The sequence below is a fragment of the Hibiscus syriacus genome, unplaced genomic scaffold, assembly GCF_006381635.1.
Source record: "Hibiscus syriacus cultivar Baekdansim isolate YM2019G1 unplaced genomic scaffold, ASM638163v2 tig00000764_pilon, whole genome shotgun sequence".
NCBI lineage: Eukaryota > Viridiplantae > Streptophyta > Magnoliopsida > Malvales > Malvaceae > Hibiscus > Hibiscus syriacus.
The window spans coordinates 344,148-369,720 of NW_024061820.1; the positions used below are offsets into that span (position 1 = coordinate 344,148).

The 25,573-nt window shown below is 33.1% G+C and overlaps 1 protein-coding gene, 1 long non-coding RNA gene and 1 pseudogene across 7 annotated transcripts; 1 reads left to right on the plus strand and 2 right to left on the minus strand.

The window, feature by feature from the left end:
• Window positions 1–1,355: 1,355 nt before the first annotated feature.
• Window positions 1,356–7,147, plus strand: LOC120215303 (annotated as a pseudogene).
• On the minus strand, window positions 1,816–24,683 carry LOC120215379. The gene is made up of 3 exons (XR_005524938.1): window positions 24,671–24,683; window positions 23,094–23,098; window positions 1,816–1,964 (listed from the first exon to the last, which is right to left on the minus strand). It is a non-coding gene; the product is annotated as an uncharacterized LOC120215379 (long non-coding RNA).
• LOC120215313 (ethylene-responsive transcription factor RAP2-7-like) lies at window positions 10,117–13,727 on the minus strand. Of its 6 annotated transcripts, none has more exons than XM_039213041.1 (10): window positions 12,745–13,727; window positions 12,571–12,596; window positions 12,412–12,442; window positions 12,238–12,325; window positions 11,972–12,117; window positions 11,710–11,754; window positions 11,507–11,601; window positions 11,228–11,355; window positions 10,871–10,981; window positions 10,117–10,475 (listed from the first exon to the last, which is right to left on the minus strand). In XM_039213041.1, the coding sequence occupies exons 1-10, from the start codon at window positions 13,266–13,268 to the stop codon at window positions 10,197–10,199; spliced, it is 1,473 nt and encodes a 490-aa protein (XP_039068972.1). In that variant the 5' UTR covers window positions 13,269–13,727; the 3' UTR covers window positions 10,117–10,196. The 6 variants fall into 6 exon arrangements, with proteins under 6 accessions (XP_039068972.1, XP_039068964.1, XP_039068960.1 ...); XM_039213033.1 differs by having other exon boundaries at window positions 10,117–10,472; window positions 11,498–11,601; window positions 12,745–13,726; XM_039213029.1 differs by having other exon boundaries at window positions 11,498–11,601; window positions 12,745–13,726.
• Window positions 24,684–25,573: the final 890 nt, after the last annotated feature.

Below are 25,573 nucleotides of genomic sequence, written 5' to 3' on the forward strand. Positions count from 1 at the left end.
TTATCCGCTATATTCCTACCCTTGACAAAAGTTGTCTGATTGAGGGAAATCTTACCAGGGAAGTATGGAATAAGTCTGTTTACAAGAATCCTGGTTAAAGTTTTGTAGACCATTGAACAACAAGATATGGGTCTAAAATCTTTTGCCAAGCAAACATTTAAAGACTTAGAAATCAACACCAATGTTGTAGAATTAAAAGCAGGCAGCAAGCAAGAAGTATGAAAAAAGTGCCTCATAGCAGAAATAAAGTCATTATCAACAATTTCCCAAGCAACCTTAAAGAAACCAGATGTAAAACCATCTGGACCAGGGTTTTTATCCTTCCCCTGTCTGAATAATTCCTCCTTAATCTCCAGATCACTCACCTCCTTGGTAAGAACAGAATCTGCTCCCTCAGGCAGAGAATACCCCAATAAATCCTTCAAAATCTCAGTAGAGCAACCCTTAACCATAGGATCGCTGGAGCCAATAAGATTCGTGAAAAAATTCAATAACTCAGCAGCCATTCCTTCAAAAGGCAAGATTTGTTCATAACATAATCTTATGAATTTTATTGGGTAATGATATAATCAAAAATAATCACTATTTGAGAATCAAATAATCATTTTTCATTAATCTAAAATGATTATAATATAGTATATGTTCTAACATGAATTTATTTAAGAATCAAATAATCATACTAAAATGAATTTAATTGTAAAATCATATCTAATACACTAATAACATAACTTTTATAATTTTAACAAATAAGTTTATTTATTTAAAAATACTCAACTGATATGCATTACCTTATTAATTTTATTTGGACGGTTGTATTGTCTAATCTAAAAACATTAATGTGAAGCGGCTAAATATATTGTTATTATATTAAGTTTATTATTGAGTAATATTATAAATAATTGTATATTTATTATATTTATAAAAATGTATTAAATAGTTTTGTATATAATATTTCAGATCCATTCACCATGGGTGTATTCAAAATCTAATAAATCTACAAATTAGGTTTTTCTCGTACATACCATAAAAAGTGTGTCCACTGGGGCAACAAACAGATGCAAATTACAGCTGGGACCGTGGATTCAAACCAAACATTTGAAATGGATAGCTCATTGATTGATGTGAGCAGTTGATAGGCGCACAACGGGAAAATCATGATTGGCGACCAAAACCCATGACAAGTATCCTCTATAAACAAAACTTGAGTGATTAAAAAAGACGTCGACAAAACCGGAAAATGGTAATGGCAAAATCCCGTAATAAAAACGAAAATTCAAGGGCAAAATTAGAAAGCTAACAATATTTAAATGACATCGACGTTTAACAGGAAAAAAATACCAGAAAAAAATACCTCTTCCTCGCTATATTATTTCATTGCGGTGATTCTCCTGGTGTTGTGGTATTCTTTTGTTTTTTTTTATCGCACTATCTCATCTTCACAGACTCGTTCCCTTGTCGATCTTCACCCAGCTGTAAGTTTTTTAACTTAAGCAATCCGGAGCCCTAAATTTCTATATATGATCTTCGATCTTTTCTGTTTTAATTTTTAAGACTCCTGATGTATTTTCTCCAAAATTAATTAAGGAGTATCGAGTCATCGGGATGTCTTCTTATTTTTTTTCTTGATTTATTGTATTGCATGTAGGAATTCGGTTGTTACTTTTTTTCTTTGGAGACTTGGTAAGGTAGCTTTTGTAGTTGATTTGCTGAGCGTCAGGGGGGTTTAATTTGGTGTTTCTACTTCTTGGACAAATTTCGGGGTTATTAGGGAATACGGAGTTATAGGTTGATTTGTTATACACCTAAGTGAAGAATATTTGGATTGATTTTTAAATTAGATTTGTATTTTTATGGTTTGTCTATTTTAGTTTAATGATTAAGCGAAATTGTGAATATTTTTTAGTAATCCAATTGAGTTTTCAGTGATGCTGCTTGATGACTATAATTAGTGCTCATTATTATTACTCCATTATTTGTTTTGGGTATTCAGACAATCATGAGTAGCGAGGGAGAAAAGACCTGTCCCCTTTGCGCTGAGGAGATGGATTTGACTGATCAGCAGCTTAAGCCTTGCAAATGTGGCTACGAGGTCCGAAAAAATTTACTCTATTATTATCTTAAATTTATTTGGCAATTCAAGTCATACAATTGTTTTAAAATGATACTAAAGTTGAGAGAGTGGAACGTGATGAGAATTGATGTGTCATTGTTTTTTTATTGGTCTCCGTGGCAGGTCTGTGTTTGGTGTTGGCATCACATAATGGATATGGCTGAGAAGGATGAGACAGAAGGGAAATGTCCAGCTTGCCGTTCTGCTTATGACAAAGACAAGATTGTAGGGATGGCTTCTAATTGTGAGCGGTTATCAAGCTCACCTAGATCTTGTTCTCTTTGAAGATCTTGGGAAATATAGCTGCTATTATCTCATGTATTTTTTTCCCGATCAGGATGGTTGCTGAAATTAATTTGGAGAGAAAAAGCAAGCCAACAAAGGGAAAGAATAAATCATCTGAAGGAAGGAGGCAACTGAGCAGTGTGCGTGTTGTCCAAAGGAATCTTGTTTATGTAGTTGGATTGCCGCTTAATCTGGCAGATGAAGATGTACTCTCCCTTTTCATTCTTCATATACATGTATTTTACTAGCTAATTCTTATACTTGTCTCATGACCTAAACGCACATCTGTTTTTGCAGGTTCTCCAGCAGCGAGAATATTTTGGTCAATATGGTAAAGTTTGAAAGTATCAATGTCTCAGACTGCAGCTGGTGTCATCCAGCAATTTCCAAACAATACATGTAGTGTAAGTGCATGAATCTCATTTATTTGGTTTTATAGCTTCCAAATATTAAGATGTTTGTAAATTGGATCTTCAATAGAAGCATTTTTGTTTTGTAGTTGCAGATCTTTGAAAAGGAAATATCATATTATTTTGAAGATTTTATCTTCCTGCTTCTTTGTAGTTCGCTGTTAATTAGTATATTCTTTTTTGTCTTACATTTGTTGACCCTGTTGGCAGATATATTACTTACCCAAAAGAAGAGGAAGCAATTCGTTGTATCCAATCTATACATGGATTTGTCTTGGAGGATAGACCATTAAAGTATGACTGTATGACACTGCTACGGAATGTTTTCTTTTGTTATGGTTGGATGCATACTTGGTCCAGGTTTATTGTCTCTAATGCTTGAAAATTGAAATACTGATTTCAGGGCATGCTTTGGTACAACAAAACATTGTCATGCATGGCTGAGAAATTTGGTATGTGAAGAGATTTTTGGTTTATTTGCTTTTTAAGTAGAAGAAATTTATTTATTTAATGCTGTTAGGTTTAGAAAATAGTACATGAAATGTAAATTGAAGTTTTTTGGGGGAGTTTCAGCCTTGCAGTAATCCTGATTGTCTATATTTGCATGAGATTGGCTCTCAAGAGGAGAGTTTCACAAAAGATGAGATTATATCAGCTTATACAAGGTATACTCATTTTGATTTTGCCACTCTAATTATAGTTGTCATTTTCATTTATTTTTATCTTTTTTGCCTTCTTAATCTTGTCTTTGCCAAGTTTAACTTTTGCTGAGACAAAGGTATCCTACTTTTGGTTGCTTTCTAGTTCAAATGAATGCATGTATTCATGTTGTACAATGTATCGATATTGCTGTTACAGTAGCCTGTGGCAAAGAGATACATTATTTGTTCACATGGCATTTTTGCTGAACTTTACTTGGACAGAAAGATGATAGAATTGGAAAGCCAACTTTAATTACAAGTTCTAAACCAAATACAGTTTAACCCCAAGTTCTTGAATTTTGAGTAATGCCTTCTCTTAATTAGTAGCCTCACTTGATTGTTTAAAGGAGTAGGGTTCAACAAATAACTGGTGCAACAAACAATATGCAATTACGCGCTGGGAATATGTTACCACCTCCCCTGGATGATTATTGCCCCACCCCCACCAGTTCTGCGTCTGCAGTGAAACCCATTGCCAAAAATGCTCCAAATGTAAGTTCGTTTCTTTTCACCTTCCAAAGAAAAACAGAAAAAGTTAAATTATTACATAAAAAGTTGGGAAATGATGAAGTGCTTTACCTGCAAGCAGACCTCCATACTTCTTAATAGTTTGTTTTTATATTATTGGTCATGAAAGAATTTTTTTAACAATGGGGTGGATTGATTGAGATATAATGAAGTTAAAGGACCATGTATGCATGTCCTTACCTCTTGTTCCTGACTCTTTTCGATTTTGTGTTGCACAGAATAAGACGGTGTGTGTACCTAAAGGTTCTCCCCCAAATGGAAGCACTGGAAGAACTGTCGCTCTTCCTGCTGGAGCTTCCTGGTATGTCATTCAATTTTGTTTTCTTTTGTTATGTTTATTTATGTTGCTAAGATTCTGAAATGTTCTGCCAGGGGAATGCTTGCTTTAAACCAGCCACAACCGATTGGTTTAGCATGTTCAAATGGACCTTCTAAGCAGAAATCTGATATGATTAGAAGCACATTACCATTTTCTTCTGCAGCAACAAACACAAATCAGGATTGCACGATGCATGGCGATGTTACAAAGAGGTCATATGAGGATATTCACGATATGCAAATGAAGGATAAACCTGATTTGTTGAAGTCTTCAAAACAGAATGCTGGCTTAGATAGTCGAACTGCACTAGAGAAACCTACTTCACCCGGTGGAGTTTCATCTTCTAAATCATTGCACAGCCTGATCTCTTCACCACCAGTATCCTATTATAATGAACAGAACTCTAATATGCCATCAACTTTTACAAGCTCCACCTTTGACCATGCTGAGCAGTCACTTATTTCCATTAGTCAAAAACCAGGGAATACTTTATCTACTGATGGGAAGGTACAGAGCTTGTGCTCTGACATGTCAAAGTTGACAGTAGATAGGAAGGTCTTAAGTGTACAACCTGATGTACTTGGACCAAGCAGTTCAGCTTCTGATCATGGATTGAGCAGCTCTCCTCGTAGTCAAGGCTTACAAGAATTCTATGCCGACAACTGTCAAAATCCTTTAGGCACAACAGCCATTGGGAGAACTGTGATGTCTCGCAATGGATTGCGTATTTCTAAAGAGCAGTCTGATTGGAGAACTGAGAGACAAACTCCAGCGGTAACAAATATGAGTTCTGAAGTAGAGGAAGACATATTGTCATTTGATAATCAGAGACATAAAGATCCAGAAGTCTTTTGCCGTCGAAGTTATGTTCCAAATTCACCTATTTCACTCTCTTTATCAAATCAATCTAGGTCCCATTTGTTTCCGCATGGTGCAGTTGATTTGAATTCAGATCCATTATTTGTAGACAATAAAGTTAGTGACAGTTTACGCCTTCATGGATCTAGTGCTTCTACTTTATCTAATGGATACCCTAATGTGTACATAAGCAGTAGTATTGGTTCTGATAGTAACACAGAAGGTTCATTTATGCTTCCAAATGAAGGGATGGGGAAGGAGTTTGGAAGATTCCTTGGTAATGTTGAGAGCAATGATGCTATACAAACAGGGGAGAGCAGCATAATATCAAACATATTGTCTCTAGATTTTGATACTTGGAATGAGTACCTAGCTTCACCTCATAACTTGGCTAAATTGTTGGGTGACACTTACAGGCAGCCCGGCAATCTCAAACTATCTACTTCCTGGAAAGCACCAAATCACGATCAGTCTAGATTTTCATTTGCAAGACAGGAGGATTCCAAATATCATCCATTTGATGTTTAGTCCTCGTTTAGTCTTTTCAGGCAGATGCCACAGAATCTCCCATCTAGCCAGAATTTTGCAGAAGATAGTGGGGATATGTATCTTAATAAGTTTGGAATTTCAAATGGTTTATCTTCTAATCACTATGAGGAACCAGACAATTATATCAGCGGCCATTCAGTTTTTTCTTCTTACAAGTTTCCTGGTAAGAATTGGAATTTACTCTGCTCCTGCTAGTTATAGTAATGATTAATAATACAATAGGGATTCTGATAATCCATCTCTGCCTGAAATTTGTTCTAATTTGGCTTCTGGGTACGGGACCGCCTTGCTTATTTGTTGTCTTGTTTTATTAGCTTTTTGGTGAAGCTTTACTTTGATTTTGTTCTACTGAGAGTTTGTTCAATGTTTCTGAGCAGTTTCAAGATCTCAAATTTCAGCCCCTCCTGGTTTCTCTGTTCCGAGCAGCAGGGCACCACCTCCAGGCTTTTTTTCTCGTGGGAAAATTGACCATGCCTTTGACACCACATGTGGTAAGTTTTCTTTTCTATCTTTTGACCCCATTGTCTTTGGAGTTTTGGTTTTTTTAGCAAAGTAATGATGGTTGTTTTTATGTTCAGGAAATCGTTTGGTGGACTCTTCTTCCCTGTTAAGAAATTCTTATCAGGCTCCTTCAGCAAGTGGAGGTATGGGTGGCTCTGAGGATATAGAATTTATGGATCCAGCTATCTTGGCAGTAGGAAAGGGCAGACATCCGGGAGGGCTTAACAGTTAAGGGTTAGACACGAGATCAAATTTTCCACCACAGTTGGATCCCTATGAAAATGAGGCCAGATTTCAACTATTGATGCAGAGATCCCTCTCCAAATCAAACAGTCAGATATGATGTTGGAGATAGCGTTGCTTGTCATGCTGCAATTACTTCTAGGCGATTGGATCAATCATACGTGAACAATGTTTCCCTGTTTGCACAGTTGTCTCTCCAATTGGTCATTTGGATTGATATAATGAGGTCCAAGGTGGAAACGGTCTTGGTGTTGCAGAGCTCCTCTGAAATGAGAATCTGGGATTAAACAAGTTATTTCAGCTATGAAGATTCAAAGTGCAGGATGCTTCCATGCCCCATTGAGGTGATCTTGCATGCTTGCTGTGTCTTCTTGGGCAGCCTCATGAAGGGATCAAACCACCGGTAACTCAGGTCAGCCAATAGAGCTTGTGTCTCGCAGGTATTGAAGAAATATTACAAGTTAATTATTATTAATGCTTTTTCGTAATTTCTATTGTGTCTGCAAGTGAATGCTATGATGGGCTACATGTGATTGTGTGTTAATTGATTTGGAGTTTTTCTTAACCGTTGCAGGTGAAGCGAGCTTCTGCTACAATATATAGTATACGTATATGTATTTAATTTGATTGTACCGCAGAAATAGATAATTGACGGGCTCAATGTCTGCCCTTTCCTACTGCCAAGATAGCTGGATCCATAAATTCTATATCCTCAGAGCCACCCATACCTCCAATTCGGTAATCTTAACTCATAGCTGAGAGGATGGTGGGCCATTGAGCAAATGAGGATTGATAAATTTTTGAGTGATCTTCATAACTCAAGTGGGTTTTGAGTCGAGATTTGTACGAGAGCGCTAGGTGAGTAAAAGAATTGAATAAGCCCAAAAGTTACCTGGGCTACTTTAAAAAAGTTCAGAGTCTGTTCTATATAATACATGAAGACACGTAACTACTACTACAAGTGAAGCCTTTGCATTTATTATTGTGGTATAAATCACAATAAATAAATTTATAAATCAAAAAAAGTTATTTTCGTTGTCTTTTCTCTTTACTAAAAAGTTTCCTCCGCTGCACCCTTTTATATTTTAATCACCCGCTGTCTATGATGTTTTGCTCTCTTCAATGTCTTCATCAACTATCGATATTTTATTTTCTTAATAAAATGAGAGAAAATTGGATGGTGTGATTTGAATCAAGGACACTTTGATACCATAAGAATTTTTCAATGTTTAACCACTAAATTAAATTAAATAATCATTTTATTGCTATCAAAACTAATATTTACGCTTTTTTTTACAAAAAAAAAAATTTTTATTTGTATATTTTCATATGTAATCATAATTTAATGTATTATATAGAGAAAAATACAAATATAAGATTTGTGTGTTTACAGCCGTGTCCTAGATGTCTCACGACACCAATAATTCAAGTGTATCTCACTCAGTGTGGTACAACTATTCACTTGGCTATAGTATCGGACACATTATTTTCAAACAATCTTATCTACATTTTACATTCATCATCCCCCGTGGTACAGGTTACAGACGAAAAACAATAAATCAGTGTTGTACATATCTTCTTGTCCAGAATTTCATAGCCGATGTCTTCAAAGTAAAGTTGCCCATTGGTGGGGCTGCAGTCTGAGGAAGCAATTTTTCTATCTTGGAATATTTCTTAACTATTTAGTGCTTGAATTGTATATCAATATTTACATTCAATTTATTTGCTTAATAAGTATGGGTTTCACCATCAATTTTAATGACTTTCTTCAATTGGTATAATTTAATAACTTGCTTTATCTTCAACCCAAATGAGTAAACTCCATTTAAGTATTTTTAAATATGTAGTTTAATTCCACTTTATTTTTTAAACACCATTATCACTAACATCCATGATTTTTTTTTAAATCACAAATAAATGTAAAAGTCCTTTAAAATTCATTGTACACATAAAAGAAAAGAATATGTATATATATATATATATATAAACAAAGGTTAGGTTAAAAAGACACATATAAACTCTGGATTTAATTCAATATAAATATAATTAGTTGAAAATTTTAAACCCTCAAAATATCCCAACTAAAAACTTAAAAATGAAAAACAAATTTGATAGAAGCAACAGATCATTAAAGTGAAAATAAAGACGCACAGTTCTAATATTAAAAACATTTGGTATTTGACTGAACATCCAATCTTAAATACGTTATTAATTCCATCGTATTATTAATTATTTTGCACTTGCACGGTCGAGAAAGAGCATGGATGCTTTATATTTATATAATCCATAAAGATAAAATAAATAAATAATTGGTTTTCATTTTGGTAAAGCAGCAAGTGGGAATTGAAAAAGGGGAGATTTGACAAAACAAAAAAAGGATGATTGATGTAATGTATTTGGGAAATATTTTTATAAAACAAAGTATACGTGGCTCTTCTCTAACCATTCCATTCTTCCATAATGTATACGTCTCAAGCCTCACCTTTTTTTTTAGCCCACCAATAATTATAAAACTAATCATTAAACATCTGAATGTTAACGTTAGCTTGTTTTAATCTTGGTAACAACATTCTTCTAATATGATTACAATAAATTTTAGTTAATACATGTTTAATTGATAAAATATATGTATAAATAATTTAATAAGATTTATTAGATGCTTTAATTATATTTAGTATGATAAAATACACCAATTATAATCATAAATAATTATTTACTTGATGAATTTTTGAATAGTTGTGGCCTAGTCTTTTCCCAAACTCCTGTCCTAAGTGTATTAAAATTTAAAAAAATTGTGAAAAAGAAATGTCCCAATAGCGCTTTTAATCCAACTTTAAGAGACAACGGAGAAAGCAAAGGCAACAACCTTTCCAACAATTGGTGGGTTGCCTCTGTACTTACAAATCACTTTTTTCTTTCGGAGCTGTACTTTTTTTTTAGCACAAGTTTGCTAAATGTTACGAGGAATATCACCAACGCCATTATAATTTGGGGCGTACGTCCAATAATGCTCAAAATATCTTTCCCCTAATCATTTTAAATAATCACTATTTAGATTTGACCCCACTATAAGTGAATTATTTAGATTTTATTCATATTTAAATCTTATTATATTAATAAGGTATATTTTAATTATGAATTTGATTATGTTTTATAAATGTAATTTTAGTTTATTCGATCATATAATGTTCGTAATTACGATTGTATCATGTAATTTTAACTTAAAAAAACAAACCAAATTCAATTCGTTGCTTTTTTTTTTAAATCCCTTTTTTTTTATGTAATAATCCTAAAAAGAGGGTAGAATATAAGAGAACGGGAAGTGTTTGTTGCTTGCTATGTAGGAACTTTTCTCCTTTTTAAAAAAAAATTAGGAAGCAAATTTTATAAACCTAAAAGAGAGACTTTTTCTGTTTAAGCTTCTTTGCCTAAAGAATCAGATTTCAAAATAGAATTATAAGTTTCTAAATATGGAAGAAGCTGACAAAATCGGTAAACAATGTTAATTAGACCTTAATGCTACACAAATACGAATCCAATTAGCAGTATATTGATATTTATCTCCAACAGAGTATACCTTTTTTAGTTCATCAAAACATGTTGGGAACCATTGAGTCTGACAGTGTAATGAAACAGTACTTGAATCCTATCATCTATGCACGTTTATGCTGCAAATGTTTGAGAGATGAGGCTTATGGTGGTGCCTGTGGTGGCTTCATCTGAAAATGGATTTGAGGGGTGTTGGTGGTGGTCGCCGAGGTAAAACAGAGATTCCGGGCCAGTTGATTGAGAGGTTCTGAAGGAAGAATGGCAGCAGAAGGAGAGGTAGCCAAGTATGAGAATCCTGATGATGCTGCAGTTGAGAACAGTGGCATTGGTGTAGCACTGACTTGACTTTGCATTTGCCAAGCCCAGTTGGGGAGGCCTTGCGGAGGACCAGTTTCAACTCTTGTCACCGTCGCTCTTTCCTGCACACAAAAATCAAGACTTCGGGTGATACATGGATCAATCTAAGATTTCGTTGAAGAGGCAATAAGAATAAAAAACAATGCCACTAACAACTCGCTCACCAAAAACATGAGATCATACAGTCCCTAAAACTACTTGCACACATAATTAACATTCCAATCAATGACTAAAAGCCCTTCAAACTTACACATGTTGGATACCATGGTTTGAAACAAAGCATTAACTACACTAATAAATTTAGGCAGGATCTATGAAATTGAACAATACAGTGTTGGTTTAGGAAGTATAACGAATTGATTGGGATGAGGATATTTGCTGTTTTCAAGCAAAAGTCCAAATGATGGAGTGAACAAAGGTTTAAACTTCAACCCAGATGTAGTGCAATGAAGTTTTTTACCTCACTATGAATGTACGCAGGATATACACTATTCCAGAAAATTGGCTGATCTGAAGTCCCCGCTAACCCTTTGTGAGCTGGACCCACTGTCGCCGCAGTAGTGTTTGCCGCCTGTAAAAGTAAATCATGGAGAATAATAATGATCACACCATCTATCTACAACAGGGTGAGGTAAAGTTACTCGACCGTCATCCAAAAACTGGCAGTGTATGTTTCCTAGAGCTAGCAAACACCATTTCATCCCAAAGCTTGCAACAGACATCATTATTTACTGGTAGGTTGAATTGAACAACAATACTCTCAATGTTGTAAAAATAAAACATACAAGAAAATTAAATTAGTTCAATTAAAAGTTACCCTCAAAATCTTCCTGCCATTTATGTCAAAAGAGCCAGAACAAAAATGGGGATGCCCCTCATTTTCTATGGACTCGTTCCCAACAGGTGGAGATATCCCCAGGTTCAGATCAAGGTGGTGAGTATCGCCTGCATAAAAACAGCATTTAAACACAAGTTAACAGAGCACCAGCAAAAAACAAAGTTCTTATCAAGCAAATAACCTTTGATTAAGAAGATTATTTGAAACATTGTAGTCACAAAATTAGAAGCAACCAGTAAAAAATGATACCTTCCTTACTTGTATTAAAGATCATATCCCCTTCATATGAACTCGGCTCAAAGTTGGTGACTGCTTCCCTTCCATTACATTTGATAGCTGCTTTGTCATAGGCCCTGATTTCCAGAAAACATCAAAACGTATATGTTGAATGGAATCCAATTGAAGTTGAGAATTGAGGATAATAAAGTATCAGGTAGAGTGTAATTCATGATCATAAAGACCTTGCAGCTTCTACTTCACTGTTGAATAGCCCAAGATAAATATACCTGCAAGCAAGCATCGTAATCCCCACTATAAAACACTACCCCAATTGTTTTTCCTCTTTCAATTTAGGCATCTTGGACTTGTTTTTCCATTCAAAGAGAACCGAAAAACAAACCATGAATTAATTCCACACAAAAAAAAGTAATTATTGGATACTTCACTACTAAACCATAGTATGTTTTATACAAAATTGAAAATTCCAAAAACAACTTTCCTCACTTTTTGCCAAGGAATTGCCCCATCCGAGCTTCCCACCGGCCACATTTGTGCAGCGTCACTCCTCGATATTTTGAGCTTCCCCTCGAAAAGCCAGTACTCTGCCGCCTAAGTATGTGCACAAATTCTTCCTTTGTCAAATTCTTCGTCTGTGCATCAACAAAAGAAAGAAGGCCACAACTTAACTATCATTCACAGTTCAAACCATTTAGCTTTTATAGTGAGTTTTATTAATCAATTTTTTTCTACAGAAGTAATCAAATCCCAACCTGTTTCAAATCGTCCTCATAATCACTAAGGCTGAAATTGATATCAGCATCAACCCCTCGGAATTTAATAGCCGCTCGATCATAGGCTCTGAATCGAACATACCCAGATTTTAGAAAACTAGGATAAACCTAAGTTCAAAAACTAGATTAACAGATTATTTTCCAGTAATATACCTAGCTGCAGCATGAGCAGTGTCAAATCCACCTAGAAAAATTAAAATCCAACCGAAAAAGGGAAAGTTTGATCAAAACATTCCGTTATGAAGAGAGAAAAAAACTTGATAATAAAGTTATCAACAAAATCAAAGCAAAATTAACTAATTATATCCATACCCAAATATACTTGTTTCCCGCAATCCCTGAAAATAAATAAATAAAACTGAGCAAAATTTCCAAAAGAAAATTCAGTTAAAACTACTCAACAAACCAAGTCAAAATTCAGTTACACGTAGTAGCCAATCAGAAAATTCTCTTAAAATTAGAAGTTCGAAAGGAATGGAAAATTACCAGATATGAGATTCCCATCTTCCCGTTCTTCTGTAGAAAGTAACTCCTCGATATTGTGAACTTCGAGAGCGAGGTCCTCTACGGCTTTTCTTCACCGTCGTCTGTGACGGTTGTTGATTTTGTTGTATCGCCTGCGGGTGATCAACTTCTTTTCCCTCGAACGATAGATCGATCCAATTATAGTTACTACCGTTTCCCGAGCTTTGCCCTTCGAGCCTTCGGAAATCAGCTCCATCTCCCTTCACCGGAAAAAGTTCCTTAGCAACCACCACCGGTGCGCCGTCGTTTTCGTACTCGCTTCCTCCACTCCCGACTTTGAGTATGTCGAAGTTTAGAGTGAACGCGTCTCCCTTGGCGCGTGTGGAGCACGACTCAGTATCATCGTTTATGATTGACGAATTAGAGGTTTCGGATTCGTCCATTTGGTTTCCAGGACATTCGTTGAGCTTATCAGTAAAGAGAATCACAGAGTCAGATTCTTGAGTCGAATCAGTCGACGCGACATTGAGATTAAGATCTAGCATTTCGTCTCAACTTCTTGTCGAATTGAGCTTTGGGTCGCAAAATTTTACAATAAAATAAAGAAATAATTAACTCTGATCTTCAAAAACAAATCATCAGTCAGCGTTTTTTTTTGTCTGAAAATAATCAAAACCTACGGCAGTAACCGACTCGATCACAACGCTAACTCGGAGCTTCCGGAAAAAAGGAGTTTCGAATATTAAAAAAATATATCAAAACAAACAAACTTCGGATCTCTTCCCTGTGACGGAGGACTAAGAAGAGATGAAAGAAGGGAAAACAGCGCAGTAAGGAAGCAAAGGAAGTTCAGAATGATGCTGGCATTATTGAATTACTCGGCGATCAGTTTATAACAGAAAGAGATGATCGCCGACTAACTGAATCCACAACAAAAAACAGAGAGAGAAGGCGATGGTACGTATGAAAGAAACATTACAGACTACATTTTTATCAAGCTGCAGCGGAATATATAACATTTTCTCTTTCTCGGACACCGGATTCTCCGGTTACCAGTTTCCCTTATATTGTTAAAAATTAAACAGGTACATGTGATTTTGAAGTCCTAATATGGACATTATTTAGTGTATTGATGGCAAACATATTTTTTACAAGTCGACTAGGATTTTAATTATTGTTTTTTAATAATTTAAAAAATAAAATATTTATTATTATTATTATAATTTTATGGCAAAATACTTATATTGTTAATATATTTAATAATAATCTATTTGAATCTAGTAAGTGTTTTTGATGATGAAGAATATATTTTATTTAATTAATTTGTACTCAGATAATATTATCTCTAAATGATACATAATTTTTATCATTTAAAATGAAATATATATTATTTTGAGATCACATTAGAATACAAAACAATGATTAATAATAATAATCCTTTTATTTATATATGAAATACAAATGGAAACAGTCTCAATAAACATTGATCCTACATTTTTAGGAAAACAAACAATTCAGAGTTTTCCAATTATTTATCCTTAACCCTTATTTAATATAAATATAAAAATTACAAGTCAACAACTTTGCTTTTTATATTCGTGAAAATTAAAACTATATTTTAATTTTAAAAAACAGCCATTTTTATACTAGTAATTGTTTTGAAGTGACACGAAACAAGTCGTCTTTATGATAAAAGAATTATTGTTATTCTTTAAGAATCTACGTTCGAACATCATAGATATTAGGAGTATGAACGTTCAATGTTGAGAATTATTTTTAAATAAATATTACCTTATATTTACATCAAATTAATAAAAAAATGTTTTGGAGTGGTATTTTAATACGGTGAAGTAGTTAAATTTAGTACTTGTTTAATTTAAGTAATAAAATTAATATGTAAATATATTTAAATAGAACTATATATAAAGATTAAATTAGTTATTTTTACTTGCCTGATCGACTTGTAATGTTTGTGATCCTTTTTTTAGCCACTGTTTGTGAGAAAAAATTAATTTCAGATCCAGTTAATTTAGTATTGCCCCAAAAATGAATATCTGAAGGCATTTCAATGGTTCTGACGGCGGCGAAATATTTTCTTTCGTCTTCGTGTTCCTCGTGTAAATATAAAGACATTAATGGTGCATTCAAATAATGTTGCCCCACTATAAGCCATTATGTCGTGTCCATACTAGTACGCTACTGACTGCCAGGTGTCGATTTTCTCTGGTTTAGGGACCACGCGATTACACATTTGATATTCCAGTCAAGTATTGCCTCTACGACCTACCGGTCTGGTATTTATTATCTAACGGCTAGATTTTGCTCGTATTCATATCGGGTCAGCTAATCCTACGTTAATGGATAATCCAATCCCCATTTTGGGGCATCTTTTGCACTTTTCCGACCTATAATTAAGATGAAAGGAAATTATTATTTGCTTAAAAAGCATCGTTATTTATTGTCCAATATATATATATATATATATATATATAACAAATTTGGGAGAACATAAAACAACACACTTTATAAAGTATTATTATTATATTATAAATTTTATTGTGAATGAGAGGACAGGAACCGTACACGTCGATGGCTGCCAGCAGTTGGCCAGCTGTCAATCACTTTCTGCCCGTGCTACCCTACTTGAACTATTGTGGTTGTTTCGTTTTTTTTCCGGTTGTACCCTCTCTAATATTGCCTATTTTCGTTTGTATCCCCGCCGTCCTTCCCCACCCCCAGCATAAAAAACACGTGGTTAGTTTTTTTTTTTACTCTTTTTAATTGATAGTTACGCTTCTTTGTTTTAACTCATGAATGGCATTTATACCTCCGCTCACAACTAACAATAGTTTTTTATATAAATAATTTAATATTTTAATTAAAAAAATAAATATCCTATTCTTAATTTATAAAATGGAACACAAATCTTAAATCAAAAAAATATTTTAATAGAGTGTATAGGGGGCGGGCTCGACAGAGTGGTGTCAAGGAGACTAGACTTAGAGTTTGTAAGTTGAATGTAAGCACATTAAATGCAAGGTTGTTGGAGCTTAATGACGTACTAAGTAATAGAAAAATAGATTTTGCATGTATTCAAGAGACTAGGTGAAAAGGGGCTCACACCAGAGAGCGTAACGGGTACAAGTTGTGGCATTCAGGCTTAGATAAAGCTAGAAATGGGGTGGGTATCTTGGTATCCTCTAGACTCAAAGAAAATGTAGTTGAAGTTTGTAGATACCGTGATAGGATCATGATGATTAAAGTTATTATAGAAGCGAAAGTAGTGAATGTCCTTTCAGTGTATGCCCCATAAGTCGGCCTAGGGGAGGGGGAAAACGTTGCTTCTAGGATTCGTTAGATGATGTACTTAGGAGCATTCCGGAGGACCAAAGAGTTTTCATAGGGGGAGACTTCAAAGGCCATATAGGTAGTGCAATCGACGGGTATGACGGTGTTCATGGGGTTTCGGTTTTGGAAGTAGGAACGAGGAGGGATGTACGTTGCTTGAATTTGCTATTGCACATGATATGGTGGTTACTAACTCCTTCTTTAACAAGAGAGATGTGAACTTGATTATATTCCATAGCGGGGGACATTATACCCAAATTGACTACATCCTGGTTTGAAATCGGGATCGATGGGCTTGCATTGACTGTAAGGTGTTCCCTGAAGAGACATGTGCATCACAACACATATTGTTGGTTTTGGTGTTCCGCGTACGCCACGGGCGGAGCACTCATAGGAGGGCTAAACTAGGTAAATCTATGATCCTTTAATAATGCAGATAGGAGGGCTAAACTAGGTAAATCTAGGATCCTTTAATAATGTAGATATGTTATGGAAAAATATGGTAAATTCCATCAGAGAGGTGGGCAAAAACACTCTTGGGTTGTTGACAGGGAAGGCCAAGGAGCATAAAGAATCGTGGTGGTGGAAAAACAAAGTACAAACTAAGGTGAAGACAAAGCAAACTTCCTTCAAGGAGTTTTTACAATGTAATGACGACGAAGAAAGATCAAGAGCTAAACAAAGATACAAGGAGGCAAGGATAAGGCATACGAGGAAATGTACAAGAGATTAGACACCAAGGAAGGACAAAACGACATCTTCAGGCTTGCAAAATCCAGGGAGAATATGAAAAATGATATAGGTAACATTAGGTCTATTAAGGACAACAATAGTGCTCTTTTAGTGAAAGATCATGATATTAAGAGAGTTTGGGGTAATTACTTCTTTGGCTTATTTAATGACGGTGCCTCTCCCTGTAGAGATAGTATCATTGATGGGTCAGCCGACCATTATACTACGGCCAATGACTGCTCTACAAGTAGGATTGGGATTGAAGAAGTCAAAATAACTCTTAGAAATATGGGGAGGGACAAAGCTGTCGGTCCAGACCAAATTCCTATCACTGTGTAGTTGGTCCTAAGAGAATAGGGAGTTAAGTGGTTGACCTACATCTTTAAGATTATATTAGAGACTATCAAGATACCAGAGGAGTGGAGAGAGTCTACGGTGATACCAATCTATAAGAATAAAGGAGATTCCTAACGTTGTGGTAACTACAAAGGTATTAAACTACTCAGTCATACCATGAAGCTATGGGAAATGGCGATAGAGGCTAGGTTGAGACAGGTTACCAGGGTTTTGGAAAACCAATTTGGCTTTATGCCAGACAGGTCTACTACGGAGACGATTCATCTACTTCGACGGCTTATGGAGAAATATAGGGAAAAAATAGAGATTTTCACATGGCGTTCATTGACCATGAGAATGCGTATGATAATGTTCCCCGCGTTACGATCTGGAAGACCTTGGAAATGAGACGGATCCCAACTGCTTATATCCGGGCGATTTATGATATGTACTGTAGATCTACTACTTACGTCAAGACTACAGTTGGCGACACCGATGCATTCTCGGTGGAAATCAGACTCCACCAGGGGTTGGCTCTTAGCCCTTACATCTTCGCCTTGATTATGGACGACATCTATTGTGCGACACCAGACGGTGTTCCATGGTATATGATTTTCGCTGACGACATTGTCCTAGTTGCTGAAACAAAAACTGAGCTGAATAGCAAACTGGCTACCTAGAAGACTGCTTTGGAAGAAAAAGGTCTACGGATCAATATTGAAAAGACAGAGTATTTATGTTCAAACTTCAGTGGGAACCAAAATGATGAAGATGTAGAAGTATGCATCGACGGATACGTTCTCCCCTCAAAAGATTATTTCAAGTACCTAGGGTCTATGATATATAAATATGGGGGTGTAGATGATGACGTTACACACCGTATAAAGGTGGGATGGCTAAAGTGGAGGGTTGCTACTAGAGTTTTATGTGAAAAGAAGGTGCATGTAAAACTTAAGGGAAAATTTTATAGAATGAAAATAAGACCAGCGTTGCTATATGGATCATAATGTTGGGCAATCAAGAAGGGTCACATAATGAGGATGGAGGCCGTAGAAATGAGAATGCTTCGATGGGCATGCGGTAGGATTCTGTGGGATATGACACCAAACTCTACAATTAGGATGTCCTTGGGGATGGTGCATGTATCCGAAAAATTGAGGGAGGGAAGACTACGGTGGTTTGGGCATGTCCTTAGGCGACAACCGTCGGATGCGGTTAGGAGGGTAGAGTCGATTACAGTCGACAGTGCCAGAAGGAGAGGACGACCAAGGAGGAAGTGGGTAGACTGCTTGATATCTGATTTGAAGGATTTAGCACTTACCGAGGACATAACCTCTGATAGGAAAGTATGGTGACTTAAGACCAGGGTAGCCGAGTAGTGTGGGTCACAGACATAGGGTGTAGCATCTCTGTCTCCTTTTAATGCCTTTGTAGTAATTTTCAATTACTTTTACTTTTTATACGTTTATGTCATTGGAAATTATGAAGGCTTAGAACTAAGGTAGCAGAGTAGTGTTGCCTTAGTTTACGTTTTAACTCATTTGACTTTATGCCTTCTTGTAGCTTGCTATCGCTGACTTCTGTGCATCATTCTCTTAATGTTTTCTCTTTCTAAATTTACTCAGGAGTTACGTTTCTGTCTATATGCAGAGATTTTTAAGTAGAGATTTATTTGTAGGGATTACTTACCCTTACAGACGCGCATATGAAGACTGCATATAATTATTGTTCAACTATGTATTTATTTATTTATTTATTTATACATGCATTATATTTTATCTTTATTTTTAATTTTCTGACTGCCGGAGGTCTTACACGGAAGCTGCTCTCAACTTGGCGTTGGGGGCAGCCTACTACCCTACCTCCCCCTTATCCCATTGCATATGGAAATAGAGTTTTGTTGTTGTTGTTTCCAGTAAAGTTATAGCTCCTTAGACAAATATGAAAAAGTAATTTTAAAGTTTAATTCGAATTCAAAATGATATATATTATTTAATATATAAATTTGAGAAAGTAATAAATATAATTTGATTAAAAATATAAAATTTTATTAAAATAGCTTTTTACTTTATATAGTTTCATTTGTAATCACATATCTATCTTATAAATAGATACTAAAGATTAGAGTTAGATTAGATTGTTCATATAAAGTCTTATATTCTTTTTCTCTTGATATTAATGAATTTCCTTCTTTTTTTTATTTATAATTTTTTAAAAACAATTCACATAAAATATTAATGTTTATTTTATTGAAGGATCATTATTACTTTTTAACAGGCGGAAACAACAAACTTCGTCTTCATGTTTTGATAAACAATAAATAGTTGAAATCTTTGACCGTGAAAACCACTTTTTGAGAAATGCTATCGAAGTCTAGGAAGTTGGAAATTTTGTTCATAGGGAACGACATCCCATCTACAAAATATTGAAAAAAAAATTAAGTCTAGACCGTATGTGCTTTTTCCTTTGTTATTGAGGTAGACACATGTTTCCAATGGCATTTTTTGCTTTCACTCTTAACCAATATGAATTTTTTTATTAATTTAATCATAATCTCAATATATTAAAATTATCACGTTAATTTGTAATTTATTTGAATTCTCCTTTTCCTTTTTACTGCTAATTATGTTTGGGTGGACTTGATTTTAGGGTTTCAAAGTATATAATGTGGGCCTTTGCCTCGTGATTCTTCAAATGAGGATATGACATGTCTTTAAAAATTGAAATGTTTTATTCACGTGAGCTTTCTTCTTTTTTTCCTTTTGGGTCCCATGAGAAAAAACTCATGATTTGTAAAACCATGTATAAAATCGTGACTCATGCGGTTTGAGTATTTTTCATAACCAATTCATGAATTAACATATACAAAACTCCAGTATTTTAATGCTTTTAGCCCACTGTTTTTATTAAAAGAAAAGAACATCGTATTGTACAGATAAAGGACTGCCTTTAGCAAAGCTTTCCAACCTCTTTGTTTATAAAAAATGAAATATTATAACTACTCTTACATCCCAAGCACCAATACTAAAAATGAAAAATATAGACTGTTATTCAGTACACCGATGATTGAATTTTTTTTTCCACCCCAAAAATAGAATGAAGATCATATATGTGAAATGGAAAAATAAAGAGAGAGGGCTTGATTTTTCGGGAAGATACGACTTGGGGGTTAGTTATTGTAAAATACAAAGTTAAATGCATTTGGTTGGACGTAGCAGATTGTATATATGTTTTCTAATAAAGTGTCTATTGGGTAATTAAAGGTCTCGCGATTAGTTTAATTGCAACCAAATTCCCAATTTCTCAAATAAAATGTAACATCTATAACCGACGTTTTTGTTCATGAGAAAATATTTTATAAATTAATCTTCAATGATTTGTTTGATACTCAAAAGAAACGATTTCTAGAATAACATATGATTTTAACGGTATGTATTTAAAATTCATAAAGTACAAAATCTAGTGAAATTATAATATATCATTTGTAAAAGTTAAAAATACGCGTTATAGATTTTTTAAATTACCATACATGTTTTTATTCATTAACTCAAATTAATTGATTAGAGTTTGATTGAGGAGCAAAGTAAAATGATTGAGAATGTTTTCAAAGACAAATATCGGGCATGACACATGAGTGAAAATAACGCATGTAAAAACCTGCACCCAAGAGCTTTACTTTATTTCATAATCTCTGGGGTTGAGACTCCATTAAAGCATAAACGAGGTTTGAAGATAGGAGTAGGTTAACGATGGGGTTTTTCTTTTTTTGCATTCTAGAACAAGTTAATCACGCTACATCAGATATTTTATGGGACATGTCGCAGTTTTGAACACAAATTTTCACAGTCAAAATAATCAATTCATCTTTTAACCTTTAAAAAAAGTAAAAATGTGCAGAAAAAAAATCTTATATTCGACCGATCGAACAAATCTTTTAGGGGACAAAAAGATCAAATATAGGTGAAAAACCATGACAAGTTGTTGTCATTTATGAAGGGGCAGTCCAGTCATTTCAGTTAAACCCATCTCACATATTTAGGTTAGTTAAACCCATCTAGTAATATATATTTTTTTGAAAATTTTTTCATATTATTATCCAAGAACCAGTACAAAATTCACTGCCACAATCAATACAGTCAAAGAAGAACGAAAACAACCTCTCTAAAGGTATTAATCCCCCAAGATATACAAAAGTTCATGTTAACATCATTATTCTTAATGACCATCCTAAGCGCCTTCACCCTAACAATTCCTTTAATATAATTCATCATACTCTCAATATTTCTACTAATGTCCCTAAACTACCTATAATTTCTTTCCTCCCATATACATTATACGTATGCACACCAAACTATCTTAAATATAAACACAAGAAATGATTTACCTTTAAACCGAGAAATCATTCAATCCAAAACTTCCCGCATTCCTGCCAACATTCCACGCCAAGCCATCTAGTAATATTTTAAAGTATAATAGACTGAATTTCTTTTATAAAAAAGTCAACTTTTTTTAATTAATATATAACCGGCAATAAAATTTATTTAATATAATATGTCTATTATTTTTTAAAATTAAAATTTAAAAACTGAACCCCTAATTATATATTTTAACAAATATAGAAATCATAATCTATTGACCTACATTTTAAATAGTAACGTCAAAAATTTTAAACTCTAAATATTAAATAGGACATGTGATATTAAAATATATATTAGTGCAAATTAAAATTATATAATTTAGGTATCATATAATTCTTCAATAAATAAATGAGTAAAACATATCAAGATTTTTTTGTTTTAATTTAAAATTGAAAATATTATTTAATGTATTAAATAATATTTTATAAAAATAATATATTAAAATAATAAGTTATCAAATATATTATTAAATTCAAGGGTTATATATTATTCAACAGTGCAATTAATGTCAATAGTGGATATAGAAATTCAAAAGTGTGAGTATAAAGTTTCAATACTCTTTCTTTTTATAATCGACTATACATATTTTTTTCTCCCTTTGACACATAAACTAAATTAGCAGCTTTCCCACAATAATAAATATGCATATACTTCCCTCTAAAGCCATACGTTGTCCTTGATTAACGTGTGCCTTATTTTTTCGATCAGTTTATTTTTTCAATTATTACTAATATTTTCATTTTGTAATAATTTTTTAACAATAATATTATAATCTTAAAATACCATATCATTAATTCAAATTCATGGATCAAATTCATAAAATATATAAGTTTAATATAAAAATAAATATCTAAACTATACATTTTTTTATTTAGATGCTTAAATTATTTTTTGATCAATCAAAGTATCTAGCGTTATCATTTAAAGTGTTATGACCGTAATAATGTTGAAAATGTTTGTTAAATGACATGTATCACGTGTTAGTAATTTAGAAAATTTTATTAAAAAAACTTAAAAAATATATTTTAAAAAAACTCAAAAATTTTGGGGAAAAAACTCCAAAAACTTTGAAAACCTTTATTTCAATCTTTATACCACGTCAGCCATCATCGTTGTCATCGATCGAACCTTTTTATGATCGAACCTCCACCAACGACACAATCCCTGACAAGCTAGCCTTTGAAATCATTTCAACCGCCGTTACCAAATGTTAATATTGGATAAAGGGAGACAAGAGATTAGTGGGTGAGACTGAGAGGGAGGAAGGTGGGAAGGGAGAGAGGATGAGAGGAGGAGAAGGAGGAGTGATAGAATTTTTCTTTTTCAAAAATTATTTTTTAAAATATAATAATTTATTTTAATTATTTAAAAAATAAAATCTTTAAAATTATTAAAATATGATACATTTTACTTAAAGATATTTTTTAATAGCCGTTATGATCATAATACTTAAAATGATAATAATTTTAACGTTAAATATTTGAATCAATCAAAAAATAATTTATGCACTTAAATAAAAAGGTATAATTTATGTACTTATTCTTATATTAAATAATATGTTACAAAATATTAAATTAGCACTGGAAAGATGATAGAGAGAACTAACCTACACGTGACAGTTAAAAGAACAAATAAATAATGTCCATAAAAGGAAAAAAAAGGTATATGTGGTGGGGAAGGCAAACGGGAGATAATGTTTTTGTTGGCCACAATGTCACACTATTAGTGCCTTTGACAACCTTCCCATTAAGGTAGTCGGCTTACCTTAAAATCCTTTGTTAAATTAATTTTCCAATTTTAGAAATTCGAAGTTTTATAACCAATCCTTTTCCTTGACCCGACACACCACCACGATGGTGACTGATCCACCGGCTATACCCCGTTGCCCGTCACCATTGATCCTGATTCCTAAGTCAATGCGGGAACCTATCCTCTTTATCCATTCTCCAACCAATTCTCACTTGCCACGTGCATTGTTGATCCTACTTTAACTATCACCGTCCATTTTAGTCAACATGGCTGGGGTTCAACATGGCTGGTGTTTTAAATGATTTATTATATCGACGGTTGTCTTTTGTTAGTAGTAAAATAGAGAGACTATCTTTTTTGGATTCTCTTAACAATTTGTGGGTATTTTAATAATCTCTAATTAAGGAGGAGGGTGAGGATTTTGATCCTAATGAATATTGAACCTCTTAAAAGATAAAGATGTCTCAATTAAAATCTTTTAACTATATGCACTACAGACTGTTGAGGTTAGATGTACTATTTATGATGAAAAAGTACATTAATTGGAAAGCAAACACATCAACGGTTGACATTGAATCAAGAGAGATTTTTACCTAATCGTACTTATTAAAGTAATATTTAAAAGAAAACTATATTAAATGTTCTAATTACAAATCAAAATAGGTATTTAAGGGTTGTTTTGTTTTAGAAAATATATATTTGTTTTCATTTTTATATTCTTAGAAAATAAACAACGTTGAAGAAAATATATTTGGTTGTAAAATTGAAAAATGATTTTTAGAAAATAAAAACAAAAATCAGTGAAAATATGAAAATATAAAAAAAATGTTTTCAATATTTTTATTAAAATTATTTTGGAAATTTGAAGAATAGGAAACATGAGATATAGATTTTTAATTTAACTTACATGAGTTCAAATTATTCTAACAATATATTTTTTGATTTAATAGTATCTTAAACCCTCAAACTTTTGTAAAAAACAATATGATCCCTGAACATTTTTTACACTCAATATAGTCCTTAAATTAAATTTTTTAATAATTTAATTTTGTAGTATTTTTATATTTAATGTATTGAATATCTTAATAATTGTTTATATTTTATTTTTTTAATTTAAAAAAATCTTCAAACTTTCTAAAAAAATCAACTACGCCATCAAACTTAGCCAAAAAATCAATTAAGTCTATCTATTACATCATTGTCTATCGTGTACTGCCACAACAATATCTAAACTGCGACATCAATATTGTAGATTGTCATGTAAGTTTATGAACTATCGTGTAAGTACCTTGACAATCAACGTTTTTAATTTTATTCTTCAAAGGGTTAGATTTTTTTTAAGTGCAAAAAATTTCAGAGGCTACACTAATTATTTTTTTACAAAAGTTTGAGGGCCTCAATTACTTTTAAATATACTTTGATTTTATTAATACTTTTGTGTGCTCTTGCTTATAACAATATTTTTGTGTAATTTTAAAATTTATTTGATGTCCAATATACAAATAACATTATATTCTTATTATACACTACAATAAATTTTGTGTTATGAAATTTCTTATCAACTTTATTGTTTTATTTTTACATAACTCGCATGTTAAATTAATGTAATGAATATTTTAATAATTATAGTCTAATTTAATTTTTTTAATAATTATTTATTCATTTCTATTTTTTAAAAATTGATACAAAATATATTTTTACTAATTTATTTTTGAATTTAAATATTTATTTATATTAACCAAACATGTTTTCAAATTTTTTAAAAATTAAAAATAAAAACTATTTTTTAAAAATAAAAATAAAATATATTTTTTAGAATCAAACGAACTCTTATTTTTTTCAAGAATATTTTTAAATAAAATGATTCATTTATCCTCGTTCATATCATAAATATTTTTATATTTTTAAAAATAATATTTTATCTATTAAAAGTTATTTTAAAAAAACAACTCCAAATATTCATATTGATTTTTATCCCCAAGTGTGATAGTGAGAGTGGTTTGGGACGAATGAAAGAAGCAAACGGCAACCATGGAAAGCATGAAGTTCCTGACAGTAATAATGATAGGATAAGATATGAAGGGAGCAAAGTGAGAAAGCCCAGTCTCTGGAACCACGCGTCCATCAAACGCAGTGAATCGTACGGGGACTTAAAGACGGCCTTTATATCATATACGGTGGTCCCCTTTAAGGAAACCTCGTGCTTGGTTCTTATTCCGTGATTCCAGGGTTTTAACTTTTAACACGCGCCCATCATTTCCATAAAC